The 17,909-nt window shown below is 45.7% G+C and overlaps 2 protein-coding genes across 8 annotated transcripts; one reads left to right on the top strand and one right to left on the bottom strand.

Moving 5' to 3' along the window:
• Positions 1–3,034: 3,034 nt before the first annotated feature.
• ARMCX3 (armadillo repeat containing X-linked 3) lies at positions 3,035–9,664 on the bottom strand. Of its 4 annotated transcripts, none has more exons than XM_026006616.2 (5): positions 7,629–9,664; positions 7,009–7,088; positions 6,662–6,722; positions 6,334–6,403; positions 3,035–6,073 (listed from the first exon to the last, which is right to left on the bottom strand). In XM_026006616.2, exon 5 carries the CDS (start codon positions 5,925–5,927, stop codon positions 4,788–4,790), a length of 1,140 nt encoding a protein of 379 aa, XP_025862401.1. In that variant the 5' UTR covers positions 5,928–6,073; positions 6,334–6,403; positions 6,662–6,722; positions 7,009–7,088; positions 7,629–9,664; the 3' UTR covers positions 3,035–4,787. The 4 variants fall into 4 exon arrangements, with proteins under 4 accessions (XP_025862401.1, XP_025862400.1, XP_025862402.1 ...); XM_026006615.2 differs by having other exon boundaries at positions 7,009–7,116; positions 7,629–7,958; XM_026006617.2 differs by having other exon boundaries at positions 6,662–6,759; positions 7,009–7,116; positions 7,629–7,797.
• Positions 9,665–13,121: 3,457 nt separating this feature from the next.
• Positions 13,122–16,055, top strand: LOC112925771 (protein ARMCX6-like). Of its 4 annotated transcripts, none has more exons than XM_026006614.2 (4): positions 13,122–13,255; positions 13,559–13,648; positions 13,965–14,088; positions 14,394–16,055. In XM_026006614.2, the coding sequence occupies exon 4, from the start codon at positions 14,539–14,541 to the stop codon at positions 15,439–15,441; it is 903 nt and encodes a 300-aa protein (XP_025862399.1). In that variant the 5' UTR covers positions 13,122–13,255; positions 13,559–13,648; positions 13,965–14,088; positions 14,394–14,538; the 3' UTR covers positions 15,442–16,055. The 4 variants fall into 4 exon arrangements, with proteins under 4 accessions (XP_025862399.1, XP_025862395.1, XP_025862397.1 ...); XM_026006610.2 differs by having other exon boundaries at positions 13,125–13,255; positions 13,559–13,642; XM_026006612.2 differs by having other exon boundaries at positions 13,140–13,255; positions 13,559–13,642; positions 13,781–14,088.
• The last annotated feature ends 1,854 nt before the right edge of the window (positions 16,056–17,909 follow it).

The following is a 17,909-nucleotide window of genomic DNA, read 5'->3' as shown; positions in this document are numbered from 1 at the left end:
TTAATAACAAATTATCATTACTCATCAAACAAAAATAATCCAGAAAAGGGAGGAACTAATCAACATGTAGGGAAGAATGCATTGCAAATACTAGTTTCCTCCTGCTGTAAAGGTATACATCTCTCAAACTCTGTACGAAAGCTAATTGATAATACATCTTTATAGTCATAAAACTGCCATCCACTGATACTCTGCCTCTGTCATGGGGGTATCCAAACACACAAAATTTATAGTTGTGTCCAGGGAGAAATATGCTCTAACTATTGAATACAAGTATTTGATTTTTGCAACAAGTTAATTCCCACAGCAGACATGAATGCACCAGTTTCTTCTGCTTTGGTGGCACCAGTATCTAGCTAAATCAGCTTGTCCTGATTCCCTGAAAACTAAATAAAGTATCATCTGATGATAATTTGGTTTCTGATACAGATTGATGTTAGGGAGAGAACATTTTGAGCATCAAACACTGGTAACCTGACCTACTTGGTAATTATCTTTTTAATAGTAATAAATTATCATTCTTTTTTATTTTCAAGAAGAAATTATACCCCACTTTATATGTTCTTTTCTCTGCAAACTCAGAAATGCTCAATAAACAGAGGACTCTGCTCAAACAAAGACTTTGTATTATTATGCTTACTCTTTCACTTTTTGAAATATAAATGGTCAACAGGGCCAGAGAGTTACACTAAGCCCAACTCAATGGTGGACTGAACTATTTGTGAATGAACCTTTAAGGTAAAGTGACCCATCCAATAGCATGTCCTGCTCTCCCCACCTCCCTTCTTCCTCTCCCCAGGCCTCTCCAAACACACATGTCGTCCAAACCCTTACCACAAGACCTGAGGAGGACCCAATGGACAGAATCAAGTGTGGAAGTACACCATTCTGAAACATGAATATCTGTTCTCCTGCTTAATACCACACCTTGGGGCAGGGCAGATCAGGGACTATTATCCTAGTTCTCTGCACCCCAAGATGGCAGTAAGATAGTTCTTGTTTAAAGGCAAGGAAGAGCCATTGTTCAAATAGAGAAACCAGGAAAAAAACCTTCAGTCTGGAAGTGATGTAAAACTAATGTACAATGATAATATTGAAAATAGTCATAGTCATTCTTAGAAAAACCATTTTCAAGGGAATTTAACAGAGAAATTAACCAAAAAAAGAGGTATAAACACAAAATTTGCCTGAACCACATCAATTTGCTAAACCAACACTTGGGATATTTATTGAGACAAGGCAAGTAAAATACAAATTTGAAAAAAGAAAGCCAGTTTTCTGAGCCTTACAATATTATGCTTTGGGTGACAATTTATAAAAGAACTATACTCTATTTTTTTTGTAGAATTACCTTTGAACACATTTGACTGAGGTAGATCCACTCAAATTCCTAAAACCATTAGATGAGAACAAAACCAAAATATCCTCTGAGTTTCTAATTTCCCTGGTTTCTCAGGACTGCCATCATCTCTAAAGAAAGAACACTGCCTCCTCTCTGCCCCCATGATCTGCCACAATCCTGGCCACAATCCTAGAGCTGTACCCTTCCCAAAATGCCTGAGAGTATCAGTTGCCAATATGAAAACATCAGGTCATCAGTGTGTGACTTGACCAGCCATATGGCCTTCTTGAACCAGGCTGTCACACATCTGTCTCACACAGCACTTCCCAAAGTCCAGGTGATTAGGTTCCAAATACTACCAGGTGTGGGACATCAAAAGTACACACAGGGCACATAGGGCTGTGCCACGCTAAGACTAGTTCCTTCCCAGTCTCTGTTCAACAAGACTTCCAGAAAATTTTTGGCATCCAGTCACACCTTGGGCCGCCACATTACCACACCAATGAGAATTATTATTCTGTATTAAATGCCCACTGGTGCTTGACCTGGTGTCATGGGAATTAAATGGTCACAAAGGCACAAAGAGCCTGCAGCCAGTCATCTCCCAGAAGGAGGAAATAAACATAGAAGTGGGAGGGAGGGAGAGGGGGAAAGAATGGGAGGGAAGGAGAGGAGGAGAAATCTGCCAAGAGCAGATGGATGCTAGTCAGGCCTATGCCCCTGCCATGTGGTGGCTTTTTATTACTTAACCTCATTTTTACCCACCTTTAAAATGATGCTAAGTAATAAGTCACTCAGCACCCCAAATCCAACATGGCTTGATGTGAATATTGTTTTTAAATGTTCAAGCTCCATACCTGGGTCAGAAAACAATTGTGTTCTCATTGTCTCTAATTTCTCAAGTCTTTCCAATGAATATTTTTTAGGAGAAAATTAGAAAAATTTTAAATCAGGCTCCCAAAATTTATTTATAGCATCATCTAATTTTACACATAGAATATATAGAAATATGGATAGTGAAAGTGCCTGAATGGGTATACACTCAGTTTCAATTCTCTCCAGCTGCCACAGTTCCTTACAAAGTTCTTGGCGCCTCTCCACTCTTATAGTCTGTACCTTTTCTCTGGGAAACACATCTACAATCATGTCCTCAATTACCATTCATCCTCTGGTGGCCCTCCAAATCTTTTTTTTCCCTCTGAGTGCCAGCTGAATACATTCAAATGACAATAGGCTGTCTCCATCTGGATGTCACATAGATACCTCAAACTCAATTTATTTTAAGTGGATTAGCCTTCCCCTCCCAAATCTCTTTCTCCTGCCTAATAATAGAGCAAGAAAAATGTTAGTTGCCTTTTCCAGTGCCCACCCATGAAACTAGTGTCAAATGAGTCTCCACTAGTATGTGATTCAATAGGGTCACCATATGCAATGACTTTAAGCCAATCAGTTTCTGATCCTTTTATCTAATATAGACAACATTAAGATAGGTATATGGAAGCCTGGGGCTGGAAGCAGATGGTAACTGAACAGAGGATTTTACCCTTTCCTGATCTCACTAGGAATATGTTGTAGAGGTTGGTGGGATCATGTCTGAGGAAATACTGAGTCCTTGGAAATAAGAAAACCTTATTCCTTTGAGAAGTTATTTTAACAGTTGTCTTGCAGGAATGACAGAACTCTACACACTAGTCACTTAATAAATGCTAACCTTTATTGTTATTATTTATTAAATGACACTGACACACGGCAGAATGCCCCCAGCAAAACAAAGGTCAACCAAAAAAAACTATCAACCCTACATTCTAGGGAGTTAAGGGTGCTCATTTTTCTTAATTAACTGCTCTGTGCCAGAACATTCTAAGTATTTTGCATGTATTATTTAATTTAATCTTCATGACAAGCCCCATCTTCATCACTCGTCTATCATTTCAGAGAGGAAGCTTCAACCTATCTCATTTTTAATCTAAATTGTTTTCTACTCAGTACATGCTCCAGTCACCTGCTTCATTCCCAACACTTTCTTTTCCAAAAATTTCCAAAAAACACTATTCATTTTATATAAATGAGAATACATAAATGAATAAAAGGTAAAATGGTAAAGATCATTCATTATCCTTCCACTCAAATATACCAGTTACTATTTGGATATTTATAATTCCACAGTTGTTTTTTTTTAATTCCACAGTTGTTAATGTCTACTTCAATATATGTTTTACTATCTTTGAAAAAGAAATAGAATCATTCTATGAACACTGCTATCTAACCTACCTTTCTCATTTAACAATGCAGAATGAATATCTTCTCTGGGCAATATGGATTTGAATCGACATATTTATCATATATACCATGTGAACATTCCTTAACTTATTTAACAAATTCAGTGTGCTAGATACTTAGATTACTTCCAATTCTTACTGTTTCAGACAATGCTGGGATGAAGAGCCTTGTACATACAGTCTTTAGCCAATTACTCAATTATTTCCTTAGGACAAAGGGTTTTTACATGCTTTAAGGCTTATATGTATTATCAAATGGCCCTCCACAAACCTGTGCAAACTCAGTGTAAACTCATTCCTACAACCAGGGTTTGGTAGGATCCATGTTTCCACACCTTTGCGGACACTGCATATAGCTGGTGAGCGAGAAACCTCAATATGAATTCCAATTATTCTTTCTAGTCAAAAATATTTCCTGGCTCTTTGTGTTCAGTGGGATAATATTCAAACAGCTCTCTACAAACTGGCTTCACTCAGCTTTCCAAATTTATTTACTTCCAATCCCCACACTCTCCACTCTAAGGTGACTAATCTCCTCCCAGTCATAGGAAAAGGCGTCCTACCTCTATGCCTCCTACCTCTAACGCCCCTTCACTCTTGCTTTTGGAAAGCCTAACTACCTAACCCAGTCAGGACTCATTTTCGATGGTTGCTTCCTCCAGAAGTTTGTAGCTATTATATCCCACAGAAGCCTTTGCTTCCTCTATGCTCTGAGAGCACACATTTGACAATGAACATATGCTCCAGATATTGTTATCTTTTTGTTTGTATATTTCTTATCTCTCCAACTAGATTATAAAGAATGCTTTCTTTCTTTTTTCTTTCTTTTTTTTTGGCATTAACACACAACTTTATTGATGATACACGAAGTTAATGCAAATGACAGGAGGGAGCTTACTTATGACCGACCGGTTCACTGTCACGCAAAAGAAATAGTAAAAATATTTCAATCTAGGCAATGAGATAAAAAGCAACAAACATATTTTCAGAATAGGTAGTGATATTCATTCATCCAGCTTAGACTTGAAAACCAACTCAGCATTGATGATACAATGATATTCATCACTCAAAATTGGCAGCTAAAAGGATTCCTTTACCATATAAACAAGGTGGAGAAAAGGAATAGTTTACAATGCGTGTTGCTTCTAAACTACAAAATCAAGAAGTCATTCCTGGCTCTTTGGGAACATACGCTCAGCCAGTTTGGCCATGAATTTTCCAACTTTTACTTTCACCAAAAAATCATGGTGACTTTCTATCCCCAGAATCTTGTCAGCACACCCTTGAAATTCTTTTAAAAAGAAAAACAGTGAACCTTCGCTGAATTGATCCTGAGCAGGTTCAGTTTCTTCACATTTAAAATTGTCATTTATGTTCTCGAATATGACCAGAAGCTTAAGAATAACCTCTTTGTTCTCCTTCTTAGTAAAGAGGGAGCCCAGTGAAGATGGTACTTGGGCTCTGAGCAGTGCTCTAGCCATGGCTGGATTTTCAGCCAAATTCAAAAGGAGTTTCAACACCTGGAATTTGGTTTCTTCATTTCCCGCTGAAAATAAACGAAAAAAGTCTGAAATGGAATTAGCAAGCATGTGCTGATACTCATTAGTAACAGTCATATTTGTAAGCAATCTTAGTCCAGCCAGCTGCACTGATGAGTTCAAGCGAGAAGTGACTGTGTCATCACACACTTGATTCATGTATATCTTAAGCCTGCGCTGATTTTCAGCGTTCACACTCAAGTTATTCAGGACAATTAAAGCCTTTTCCTTAACTATCGGATCCCGAGTATTGAGAATCTTTGCAACAATTGGGAGACCACCCAGATCACGAATAATATCTCTGTTAAATGCATACGCAGCATTGTTACCCAGAGCAATTAGAGCCGCTTCAAGAATATAAGGCTTTTCAGACATCTCAACCAAGCAAAGAACTTTCTGCAGCTCTTGAGGGGACAGAATAGTATCGTCAGAATTGGGGGAAGCCCGTTTCTGAACAGCCCGGCGAGCCCGAGTAGCCCTGGCCCTTGCTCTGGCTCTTGCTCTGGTTCCAGCCTCAGTCCCAATCCGGGCCCAAGGTGGGTACCACACTATACCCTTGTTCTCACTGTTGTCATCATCATCATCAGACCAGTCATTGTACCTAGCCCCAGGACAGTCCCCAACATCATCCACATCCCCAGATCCACCCTCAGCCATTTTCTCCTTGTTCTGTTTTCTTCCCCGTGTCAGTCTGTAAATGCAATAGCAGGCTCCAGCCCCAATCACCAGTCCCGCAGTCACCCAGCCTACTTTCCTGGCGTAGCCCATGCAATCGTCCCTGACAATAGCAGGGACCAAGGAACCAAGTATTCACTCAGGCTGGGAGAGGAGGGCTATGGGCCTGGGTGCACGTCTGTGAAAGGTGGTAGTCTTCAGCCACTTCAAGGCCACAACAGCTGACACTGGAGGTAGACCTGGGGGTGGAGGAAGGAAATGGGGTTTGAGTTTCTCTTTTGTGTTGTCCCATGCAGGGAGTTGCACAGGAGGACAGGAGAGTAAATGAGTAGCCAGTAGGAAATGCAGATTGTTAACAAACCCTATATATACTCCCTCTACCCTCCCTAGCCCACCCCCTCCCAGAGCCTAAATAAAGGAATGGAACCCTTAGTGTCTGCTGGGGCCTGGGCCAGCCCCAACCTCAGGTGTCCCCAGGGAGTGGCACTGTTGCACTAACCTCCTCCAGACAGGCAGTTTGTCCCTTCTTCCTCCCCTGGAGGTGTGCCACGCCCAACAACCCTTGCAATCTGCAGAGAGACCAGAACCAATGAGAAGGGAGGACTTGATGGATTGATTGTTCACATTCCTAACTTTCCTGATTCACCATCCACGCTGTCAGATTTTTTTTTAACCTCTATGCCATCCAAAACATGCAGAAGCCTGCCCCTTTCCTAACCTGAAACGGGAGGGATGTTAGGGAAATAAGGTCGGATTGGATGAACTCCTCCAACTGTGGCTGATTTCCAGGCCCTCCCCTATTCCAGGCAGACCCCACGCCTACCAACCTCTACTGATCCGAGGAAACTTCCTCCCTCGCCTCAAGTGGTGCCACCTGCTGCAGCAGACCTGCAGGATGACAGATCGAAATCATGGGGACTAAGTGCTGTTAAGAGAGAGAAGGATTATGAACAAACTCTCTGATAGGTTCCCCTTCTGTCATTCTTCCCCACCCCCACACCCCAGCCCTCCCCTCCCGCAACACACATACACACACACACCCCGAACGCCATTTCACCACAGTCCCGAGAGTGCAAGAAACACACTCAGACTCAGCCCTAACCTAGATTATTGCCATCTCTGGCTTCTCCCTACCCCCACCACCGCCCCTCTTGGGGTCTCCAGATCGTCTTACCCTCAAATCGACCTTCACCGATTGGGGTTAATTTCCTTCCTCTTCTCTTGCCTGGCGTAGTGCCGCAACCTACGGAAAGACTGGCAACCCGGGAGAGGCTTGGACCCCCTAGACACAGAGCCACGGTTAGGAAGACACAGCCACAGTCAGAAAGACGGGAAACGGCCGCTACTGAGCGCTTGGTGGACGACCAGTCCCCAGAACATGAAACTCTTTCCTAATTCAGAGGCCTGTTTGTCAAAGGTTCCCCACCCCTATTAACCCGTCTTAGTGTTCTGCTGACACATCACGTTGCACCTTCCCCCTCCCCGAATGTCCAGCCTTTCCCCGCCGGCGCTGTCCTGAAGGACCGGGGGCCAACACCCAGGCCACGGCTCCCTTTCCGGATTACGGCCTCAGCTCCCCGCAGATTCCCCACTCCCGTTCTCTGGGCTCCTCCCCAAACAGCCCCCTGATCACCATTTCGCAGGATTGAAATGGGCTGCGGGCGGGACAGATGTCGGGGAAAGCTGTTGGCGAGGGGAAGAGACGGCGGAGGCGCCTCAGGACCCGCGACGGTCTCCGCCCTACGCCCTGGGCCCCCCCCCCCCCCCACTTTATGGAATCTCCCAGGCACTGACCTGCAAGGATCCGGGACAATTTCCTTCTTCTCCTCCTCCTTCCCTCTGCCGCAGGCCCGCTGGCCCTCAGGGCAATGGGGAGCTGGTACTCAGACGGGAACAAGGACCAGAACAAGAAGGACTTCTGCACACGTCAGCTCTTGGTCACGTGAGAGCTACGTCATCCACCAACTCGGGTCCCTAATTTCCCCTCCCACCAGCAGTGCGGCAGAGGAGAGCCCGCCCCCCTTCTTTCCCTCCCCCACATCAGGCCTGTTACTCTTTCTTCTTTGGTAATCCCATCTCTCCGTAGTTGTGTTTGCCTTCCTCGGATTACCAGGAAGGGACAGCATCTTCCCCTGGGGCTACTGGCCACTTACACTTTTTGAAAAATTGCCTCTTCCTTCCCTAAACTCCTGGGACAGCAACCTCTCCTTCAGCCTCCCCTCCTCCCAGCTATTAATGTCTATCATTTCCTCTGAAATCTGGTCCCAGATCTGAAACGAAAAAGCCATCAGAAAAGGAGACCTGGAGTGAGAGTGGTTTTTTGTTTTGTTTTGTTTTGTTTTGTTTTGTTGTTTTGTTTTTTGTTTTTTTTACTTTCTTAAATACTTCTTTTGTTCTTTTTGTTCTGCCCTCTCCCCCCCCCCCCAGCCTGCATTCTTTTGTGGAAAAGAAATACTACAAAGCTATTTTCATTTGAGGGGGAAAAAAAGAGTGGGAGTCACAGAGTGATGTTGGGTGATGGCCTCCAAAAGCCCCACATTTTCTCACTCGTGAGGAGTGTTACACACTTCACTGCAAACAATCTTAATGTCTTGAGGCCTAGCACATAACACAACCCTGAGCTCATTAGAGTGTTTAAGATTGCATAAATCTGACTAGGCCAGTGTTCTAAACAGGAGAGCTACACACTTTCCCTTGCATGGGTTAACAAGGAAGAGGCATGGGGCCCTCAGAAGGCAGTAACACAGAAAAGGCTAAGTAGAAGTCCCAGCTACACAGTGGGTATCTGTCCAAAAAGCCATGCACACCGACAAAGTAAATAGCATAAAAGAACATTACAAAATATACTTGAGCACAAATAGAGAATATCGCCTTTAAATAAAATAAGTGTTAGAGAAACACTGAGACCAAGATTAAATTGGCTGAATGCAGCCTCTAGTAATTAGTGTGGAACCGTTTCACTGATTAGTTTGGTGAGCTCAATGATCCACCTGTCAGCAATGATTGAACTTTTTTTTATATTTTGGGAAAAGTAATAAAATAGTGTCAGAACATTGGGATCTACAATGGGATAGTCTTTAATAGTTCAGATATAAGGTTATTATCTGAGTATAACTTTCACAATCCACAGACAATATGGGAGTAAATCACGAGACTGGAGAGTTTGGGAATAGGCAGAAGTCAGAGAAATTCGTATCAGTGGAACTTCTAGGAGGCAGTACGAGGATATGACTGAAATTTAGCAAACAGAAAACCAAATCGACTATGTGATTCTGTGTTCAGAGAAAGATCATGTGCAGCATGGAGCTTACTTGAGCATAGGAATGTATGAAAAGAAGAGTCAGAAGAAAGTGTTCCTAGTTCCCACCCAAGCGCTGTCTGGGAAGGAGAGGGAGTCCTGGCTAAGATGAATGGAACATTCAGCTTTCCTTGGCAGAGCCATCCCCATAATGTGGAAGAGTACTTCAAGCTTCCTTAGCTGAAAGCCACTACTTAAGGTGAACCAATGCCCTTGCTCTGATTTCAGGCTCACTAAGCAACCTTCTGAGGTTGCGGCTTCCCACGTAGTAGCTTGCTTACAGGGAGAATGGTCTGGTAAAACTTACAGAAACCTCCAGTACGCTCTGACCATTGTATTTCTCAGGGTAAATTATTCAGTTGTCACTCCTAATGGGACTTAGCTTCCCTTTTGGCCCACTGGAAGAGAGAGAATGCAAGTTAATGCATGGCTTCGGCTGTTCAGATCTAGATTTTTTTAAAGATTTTATTTATTTATTCATGAGAGACGCACAGAGAGAGGCAGAGACAGGCTGGGGGAGAAGCAGGCTCCCTGGGGGGAACCTGATGCGGGACTCTATCCCGTGATCCCTGAGCCACCCAGGCACCCCTAGATCTAGATTTATATGTAAGTCTCTATGAATGGGGGTCTTTCCTTGATAGAGACCTCTGCTTTCAGAAAAAGTCAGAGGTTGATCAGGCAACAATGAGGGCAAGACACTGAGCTGTAAATACAACCCTGTGGAATCTTGTCAGGAAAGCCAGAGATAACTTGCACTTAGACTACAATCCTCTGTGTTTACCATTTCTGAACTGTACCTCTCTGATGTTTAGCTAATGTGAAAATTACAACTAAGACATTCTGTGGTGCATAGGCCCCCAGCACCTCATTCATAGCTGGACAATGGGTTAATATCCAAAGTAGTTAAAAGGCTCCTGCAAATCAACATCTGAAACAACTTTATATTTCTCTCTGGGTAAAAAAAGAAAGTGCATTTTACATTTTAAATACCCCTTTCATTCCCCCCAGCAAAAGGGTAGGCATTGAGACCAAAACAGACCAGCTCAATACTCTCTTACTAAAATTTAAATCTTGAATGCAGATTTAAAAAAACAACAACAACACCGAAAATCAGCGGAATTATGGCATCCTGAAGAGACCGTCTGTGAATTCCTCCTACCTATACCCCTCAGAGCTGACCCTGGTCTTCTACAATCCCTCATTGTTTTAGTTAACCTAGTTTGGTTTCTGTTGCCTGCAACCAAACAAAATTAACTATTACACAATATGAAAACAAAAGCAAATACAAAAAGTAACCCAGCTTTTTAAAATAACAATCTTCTATATTTTTTTCCTCACTCTCTGCAGTCCTATTAGTGTTACCATCTCCTGATGCTTTTTTGTTTGGGGTACTCTCTTAAGACAAGACACCTAGCCCATATGACCACATACCAATTTGAGCCAAAAGGTTCCCTTTCAGCAGGGGCTTCACATAGCCTTCTGCAGGCTCAGGAACTTTTTTTTTTTTTAAAGATTTTATTTATTCATGATAGTCACACAGAAAGAGACAGAAAGGCAGAGACACAGGCAGAGGGAGAAGCAGGCTCCATGCAGGGAGCCGGACGTGGGATTCGATCCCAGGTCTCCAGGATCGCACCCTGGGCCAAAGGCAGGCGCCAAACCGCTGCACCGCCACCCAGGGATCCCCAGGCTCAGGAACTTTTAACAGGCTTGTTGGAGGAAATGCTTAAGGATTTTCCTTTTTTTTTTTTTTTTTTTTTTTTTTTTTTGGCTTTTGAAACAATCTGTCAGGCAAATAACATGCCATTAAACAGTTGTTGATGGTTGTATAATGGAGAGCAAAGTAGATTTTAAATGCTAGTTTCTAGGTTCCTTGGTAGAAATTGTGGCTTTAAATGACAAAGAGGTGAGATAAATTGAAAGGGTTAGTTTTAAAGAAGGAATGGATTCAACCGAGAAAGGTCTGACAGGGAAAAGTCTGCCAAACTGGGAAAATCTTAGTTGGGAGTTATACATTGGAATAAACTGGAAAACTTACTGAAGTGGGGGAGGGAGATATTTTATACCAGCAAGAAGGGGGAAGAGTGGCACTTTTGTCCTTGAAGCTGTGTTAAGCTTTATATACTGCTTCGTTCGTTCTAATGTATATATTCAAAACAAACAAAACCCACTCCTATAATTACTTAGCAGCCAAAAATTGAATGATGGACAGTTAAGTTTGTTAGTAAGGCTTCATAAATCGAATTCACTTGTCTAGGAGAAAAAAAGGGAGACAAAAAGAACAGTATAAAGAGATGATGCAAAACAAATGTGAAGGTTTTTAGGAAAAAAGGGTGTGAGACTGGGGAAAGAAGTTTGGACTATAAAAGTTTTGAAGACCAGAAAGCTGTGATGCGTACTTGACTTGCGAATATTCACCAGCAGGGCCCTCTGGGCTCCCTGGCTCACCTCCTGAAAGGGCCTCCCCCACACCGGGGCCCCTCACAGGGGGAGCTTCCTGCCTGCGGGTCAAATTTCAACATTCTAAGAAAGAGGCTGCCTGAAGGGTCTATATTTAGAGTATGACTCCCTAGCAGGGACAGCTGAATGTCTGGGGACTAACTTCTGCATACTTTGTCCCTGAGTTCTGAGATTAACCTGAGGGGCTTGTATGGGTGGTGCAGTGAAATTGTAACAAAAGGCAGGGAGTGAAAAGGCCTCTTTCTCTTGGTGAGTGCTTGGGAGCAGGTGAACCATGCTTTTCGTGAGGGACAAATAACACAGATCTCAGGGGTGTTGCAGTGATTCACAGTCACCCATAGACCCTCACCACTGTCTCCATTGGAAGATGTCGAATGAACTCTAGCTGCTGCTAGGATGACATGTAGTATGTGAACAACAAATCCCAGAGGTACTCTCACTAGTCGCATGATTAAATGAAAATGTCATCTGTTGAGTCTCATTTTCATCAGTGGGATAACAGGGACTTCTCTAATTTATGGGTTACATGAATGAAACTTTAGAATAGTTTTTAAATAAAGACTTTTGAATGAAAGCGGGCTAATCTGTGAAGTTACTAATTTCTACAGTTCATCTGAACAGTTTAGATTCATCTGAATTTAGGATCTGCTGAAGTCTGTCCTTTGAAGCCAGAGTGAAAGCCATCCAGTAATATTCTATGAAGTTTTCAGCCATCCGATACTTAATACTATGAGTTTAGCCAGGAATAAGAAAGGGATAATGATTCATTCATCAAAAATGGCAACAATTAAAACACTGACTACCTCACTATAGATTCATTCTATCAATCAATATATAAATCATATTGAAAGCACACTGGTTTTGTTTGTAAAGGTATGTTTTTAAAGTTTAATATACTGTTTAAAAGCTGTTATTCCCTGTGCAGTCAGTAGAAAACATTTTCAACAGGGTACAAATCAACTTAACCAAATCAGTGAGGCCTCCCTATCAACTGGGAAATCTTATTTATTACATACATATACACACACACATATGTACCTAACTTGAATTATTTTTTTCTCCAAGTGAAATAGATTGATTTTATTTTCTGGTGATAAAATAGCATAGCTTGCGTCAGTAAAAAAGGAAGGATGAAATAGAACATAAAAGTATCAAAAATATTAGTAAATTTCTCACTACTACTTAAGCTTCCTTTTATGCAACCTCCCACCCCCAATTTTTGTGCAGAGACTGGATGTGCAAAAGGGCAGAAATTAAGGAATGGCGGAGGGGGGGATAGGAGTTTCGGAGCAAAGGAAAGGATAAGAAATCCCCCCCACCAAGAAATCTGAGTAACGGCAGACCCAGGAAAAAATGCAGTACCTTCGCGTACTCAGAGAAAGGCAAATTCAAACATCAGAGAGCCACTGGCTTAATGGTATTGTTATAGAGGAAAAGAGTGACAGGGCCCAGTGCGAAGGGGGGAAGGTGCGGGGCAGGCTGGCGCCTGCCGCACTGCTTCTGGGAGTGGAAATTGGGGGCCAGAGCTCACTGGTGACGTGATCATCACGTGACCAAGAGCTGCCTAGAGCAGAAGTCCTGCTAGCCGCCTCCGTCTGGGTACCAGCCCCCTATTACTCTGCAGGCGTGTGAAGGAAGGAGGAAACTAGCCCCGGACCGCGAGGTCGGTAGGAGCCTGGGCTCTGCTTAGAGGCGGGTGGGAATAGGTGAGGGCCAAGGGTGCCTCGGATCCCGGTTCAGGCTGATCCGGGCTACGTCCCCTTCCCGCCTACTTTCTAAATACCGTCGCCCCCCTCCCTTGTGCCCATTTAGTAGAGAGAACTGGCGGACTTTGGGCGGGGGTGAGGGGAGTTAACGGCCTTTGACCGAGACTCCGAAGAAAGGTACCACAATCTGGGTACTCGCGTCCCGAGTCCTGCTCCGTCCACCAAGCACTCCGTCCCCTCGGTTCCCTGTCCATTTGCAGGTCTCTCGGTCCGTTGGCCCATAGGTCGCCCCAAAAGTCGTGCTGAGGGAAGGAGCAAACTGCCTCGGAACCTTGCAGATCCGGGTAAAGGTGGGATGATCCCTGGACCCGGGATGGGGGTGGCGGTGGGGGTGGCGGAGGACGAAGGGCTGGGATCTGCGCGGGCCGGTCCCAGTCGCCCTCTCCTGGCCCCTTCTTTTTCCACACCCCCTCCCATTTCAGTGCAGGGAAAGGGGTGTGGCGGCCTTTGCTGGGGAAATGGCGGACGATAATGGGATGAGATGGGGGAGGAACCCGCCTTTGGAAAATCGGGAAGGTGTGAGAAATATTTTAAAGTCAAAGGCCGAAAAACCAGAAAAGCGGGCCTTAGGACCTGTGTTCTCAGCGCTGATCACATCCACCCCAGTTTCAGTTCTCCAAAGCCGGCTATCTTGCCATCCTTCTGCCGCACTGTTCATCAATCCCTGTGGAAAGAATACTGACAGCAGAAGACGAGGGAAGGAGAAGAAATTTACCTGACTTTGGTGGAGGTTAGTGGGAGAAACTGCCCGTGAATCTGGGGGTGGGGGTGGGGGTGGTGGCGGAAAGTACCCCAAGTGTTTGCCTCTCCCAGCTACACTCCTGGCTATCATAGCACAGCCCCAAACCCTGCCCTTTTCTGTAAGGCCTGGAAGGGAAATAATGGGTGCTGAGGGTAGAGGATGACAAAAAGAAACAAAGAAATAGTTTCCTAATAATCCACCTGTCTCACCCAAAACTCAGACTCCACTATATTTGTGTCATGAGACACAAACTGAGACACGGCACAAGCCCTAATACCATTTTGAACCCATAGATCATGAAAAGAGAGCTACAGGAGACTTGGGGAGGCTGAAGAGGACTACACTACACCATTGTAAACCCTGGCCCTAAGAATCCTCTTCAGTCAGGTGGAACAAGACCCTCTCTGGTCCTGTCCAAAGGCCGGGACGCACTTGAGCATGGGCCGGGCTCGGGAAGTAGGTTGGATGGCAGCAGGACTGATGATTGGGGCTGGTGCCTGCTACTGTGTTTACAAACTAACCATAGGAAGAGATGATAGTGACAAGTCAGAGGAGGAGGAAGAGGAATGGGACGATGACCAGGAGCTGGATGAGGAGGAACCTGACCTTTGGTTTGATTTCACAACTATGGCTCGGCCCTGGAGTGAGAATGGGGATTGGACTGAACCTGGGGCCCCTGGTGGAACCGAGGACAGGCCCTCAGGTGGGGGCAAGGCCAACCGAACATACCCAGTAAAACAGCGCCCATTCCCCTATGAACATAAAAATACTTGGAGTACTCAAAGCTTTAGAAATTTCACCTGTATTCTTGACCTCTCCAGGCATCCTTTCATTCAGGGAAAAATGTGGTTTGCTCAGCTCAAGGATGCTGGGTTTTCATTTAGCCACGATATCAATAGTCATTTGGCCAGCCTCTCCATTGTTGGAAACACGATCCTCACTCCCCACCCTGCTATTAAGGAGAAGGCTTTATGTGCTCTGGATAACTTGAATGCAAGTGTTGAAAATCAGGGCCAGATTAAGATGTACGTCAATGAAGTGTGTCGGGAGACTGTGTCACATTGCTGCAACTCATTTCTGCAGCAGGCCGGATTAAATTTGTTAATAAGCATGACAGTTATTAATAACATGCTTGCCAAGTCCGTTTCAGACGTGAAGTTTCCTTTGATATCAGAGGGAAGTGAATGTGCTGAGGTTCAGGTTTTGAAGCTGTTGATAGGTTTGTCTGAAAAGCCTGTCTTGGCAGGGGAATTGCTGGGGGCCCAAATGCTGCTCTCCTTCACGTCCCTCTTTATCAGGAACGCCAACAGACAGGTTCTCCCCCAAACCCTGGCCTCTTAAGTGGCCACCTCGAACAGAATGGAACCGAATCCACCCAAAACCCTTCTGGTGAACACACACTCGTGTCGTTCTCATGCAGAGAATCTGCAGTGGATGCCATCGGAGATCCAGCCTTAGCCAATCACCACATCACGGGGTGAAAGTTACACTTGCTAAATCGAGGACCACACTCTTAGGGGCCAGGCAAGGGTTCTCACAGAGCTTTGAGTGACTCCTTGGTTTTGCAGTCAGTCTGCAGGCAACGTGCATTGTCAATGACTCCCTTGCGGCCTTCCTCGTGTGGCAAAGGGATCCTTTCAGCTGCCAGCTGTGGCTACAGAACATCATATTAGAGCATCGCGAGGGATGCCTTGCCTGTGCTGGTCTCCCTGTCTAAGCTGGACCATTTGGGGGAGACCAGACACATATCGGGCTCGTGCTGAAAATGCATCTGTTGCTGCTTAGGTTGAATTCTTTTTCCTTTACTCCTCCTTTGCGAGGTGATGGATGGTGAACCCGTTGATCCAAAAAGTACACTGCCTTTCTCTGTGCTGTACTGACTTAACTTCACCCACCCAAGCCTATGTTTGTATGTTATCATCAATAAAGTTGTGTGCTTTGATTGACAAAAGCAAGACATGGAACTTGTCCTTGAGTTTACAGTCTACATGCAGAGGAAGACAAAAATATGCAACCAATGCGACCTAAGTAGGGTGCTTGCTCCCTGACAGGTGCATACTTCTCAGTGCTCCTAGGAGGCAGGGGGAGAGGCTGGCTGCATGGCTCAATATAAGCCTCAAGAAGGGGCTGGGGGCTGGGGGCGGAAGCAAGGGAGCAGAGGTGGGCTGTGTGGAATTAGGACTCAAGGAGACAGCACCTGTGAAGCAGGTGACTCAGAGTCTGGCACCTGGAGCAGAGCAATCCCTCGATGAAGATGCCTTTCCTTAACTGCCAGCCTAGACAGAAGGTCAGTATCCTTGGGGTTTGTCTGCACAGCCTTGGGGACCACTCGGCAACGCACCTCTGTGCATTTAATGCACAAGAATGGCAATGACGGTTGTCCCTTGCTGTGTGGTATAGTTCTCTCTGTCCTGCGAAGCAGCTGTTAAACCTACCTCCAGGCCCACTCCCTTCCTTGGGACCCCAAGCCCAAACCCCTGGCAGAGTGAGAAGGGTTGGCCCCGCTTCCTTTGGGGAAGCCTCCTTTCTGGCCTCTCCCCGGTACCTTTAGTGACATCCAAGAAGGGGCCAGTGAAGCACCCCCCTCCCCACGAACTCCCCATCAGGGTGGTAAGGCAGACGCTGGGGTTCCTGGCAGGGCTATGGCTGGTCCATCGGGAGACAGCTCTGCCCCTCCCCCCATCCAAGTTCCTGACACCACTTGGAGGAAAGGAGGAACCCAGCCCTGTGTACAGAACCACTCTGTGGATCCGGACGACTCATGCTGCCACCCCTCCCAGCACTGCCAGACCCCTCCTGGCAACCCTTGGCCCCTGCGTCACCAAAGCCAGGTTCCCTTCCCTTAGGCAGTGCTGTCTCTGTGCCTATTGCCCTCTCCTTGTCTCGCGGGGATGCTGCTCTGAGCCCTGTGCCCTGGGCATCAGCACTGTATGTGTGCTCTGCCCTCTGACTGCTCTCCTCCACACAGACCATAGTCTTATTTTTTCCTCCATTCTCCTAGAGTTTGGGTTGCGGGTAGATCACAACTCTTCAGCTTGTACCCATCTGCCCCGCACTTTGGGCTGACTAGCAAGTGTGGGTGGTTGTCTGCCAGCTCCCAGGACCATCTCTGGGGAGTCTTCTAACCTGCGGTGGGGACACTGCCTCTTCCCAGGCACTGGCACCTTAGATGGCCAGCATGTGACTTGTGGTTGCTGTGACGCCACACCCCCAGCAGGACGCGCGGCGCGCGCGCGCGCGCGCGCGCACACACACACACACACACACACACACACACACACGCTGGGTGCCACCCTCCCTGGGCTTCCTCTGCTGACTGCTGGATCCTGTCATGTTTGCTAAGAGTTGCTAATGCGACCACCCCTTTCTCCCAAGCCAGCCTCAGGTAGACTGGGCAATGTTTCCAGTCAGTTTGCTCTGCAGGCAGCTCCCACACTCACTTGTCCCAGCGGAGCATGCTTTTGGTCTTTGCTGTCTTCAGCGACAGACACCTCTTTAACCTCAGCAGGAAGGCAGGAGATTTTCTACTTCCTCCTGGCTGGGGGTCCCAAATTAACAGGCACTTCCCTGCTCCTCTGTGCTCTGCCAAATCTCCATTTGAGTGCTGGCACAGTTGTCCTCCATCTCCAAGGCAGGCACTTGGCACTTTTAGGCCACAGCTGACTTCTAACCCAGGGAGGGCCTTGGAGACTTTCTGCTCATCTCCTGAGCAACTGTCTGTTACAGGCAAGCCTTGGCATCCAAGGGTCTCCAGGGTGTGGTCTTGGCCCAAGGCAAGAGCCTCCTGTGCATCTGTTGGCCCTGCCCTC

The sequence above is a fragment of the Vulpes vulpes genome, chromosome X (assembly GCF_048418805.1).
Source record: "Vulpes vulpes isolate BD-2025 chromosome X, VulVul3, whole genome shotgun sequence".
NCBI classification, from domain to species: domain Eukaryota; kingdom Metazoa; phylum Chordata; class Mammalia; order Carnivora; family Canidae; genus Vulpes; species Vulpes vulpes.
The sequence above is the reverse complement of the archived record's forward strand: the minus strand, read 5'-3'. Positions and strand labels throughout refer to the sequence as shown.

Coding starts and splice junctions, on each gene's coding strand:
- ARMCX3 (XM_026006616.2), bottom strand. CDS start 5,927: ATGGGCTACGCCAGGAAAGTAGGCTGGGTGACTGCGGGACTGGTGATT.
- LOC112925771 (XM_026006614.2), top strand. CDS start 14,539: ATGGGCCGGGCTCGGGAAGTAGGTTGGATGGCAGCAGGACTGATGATT.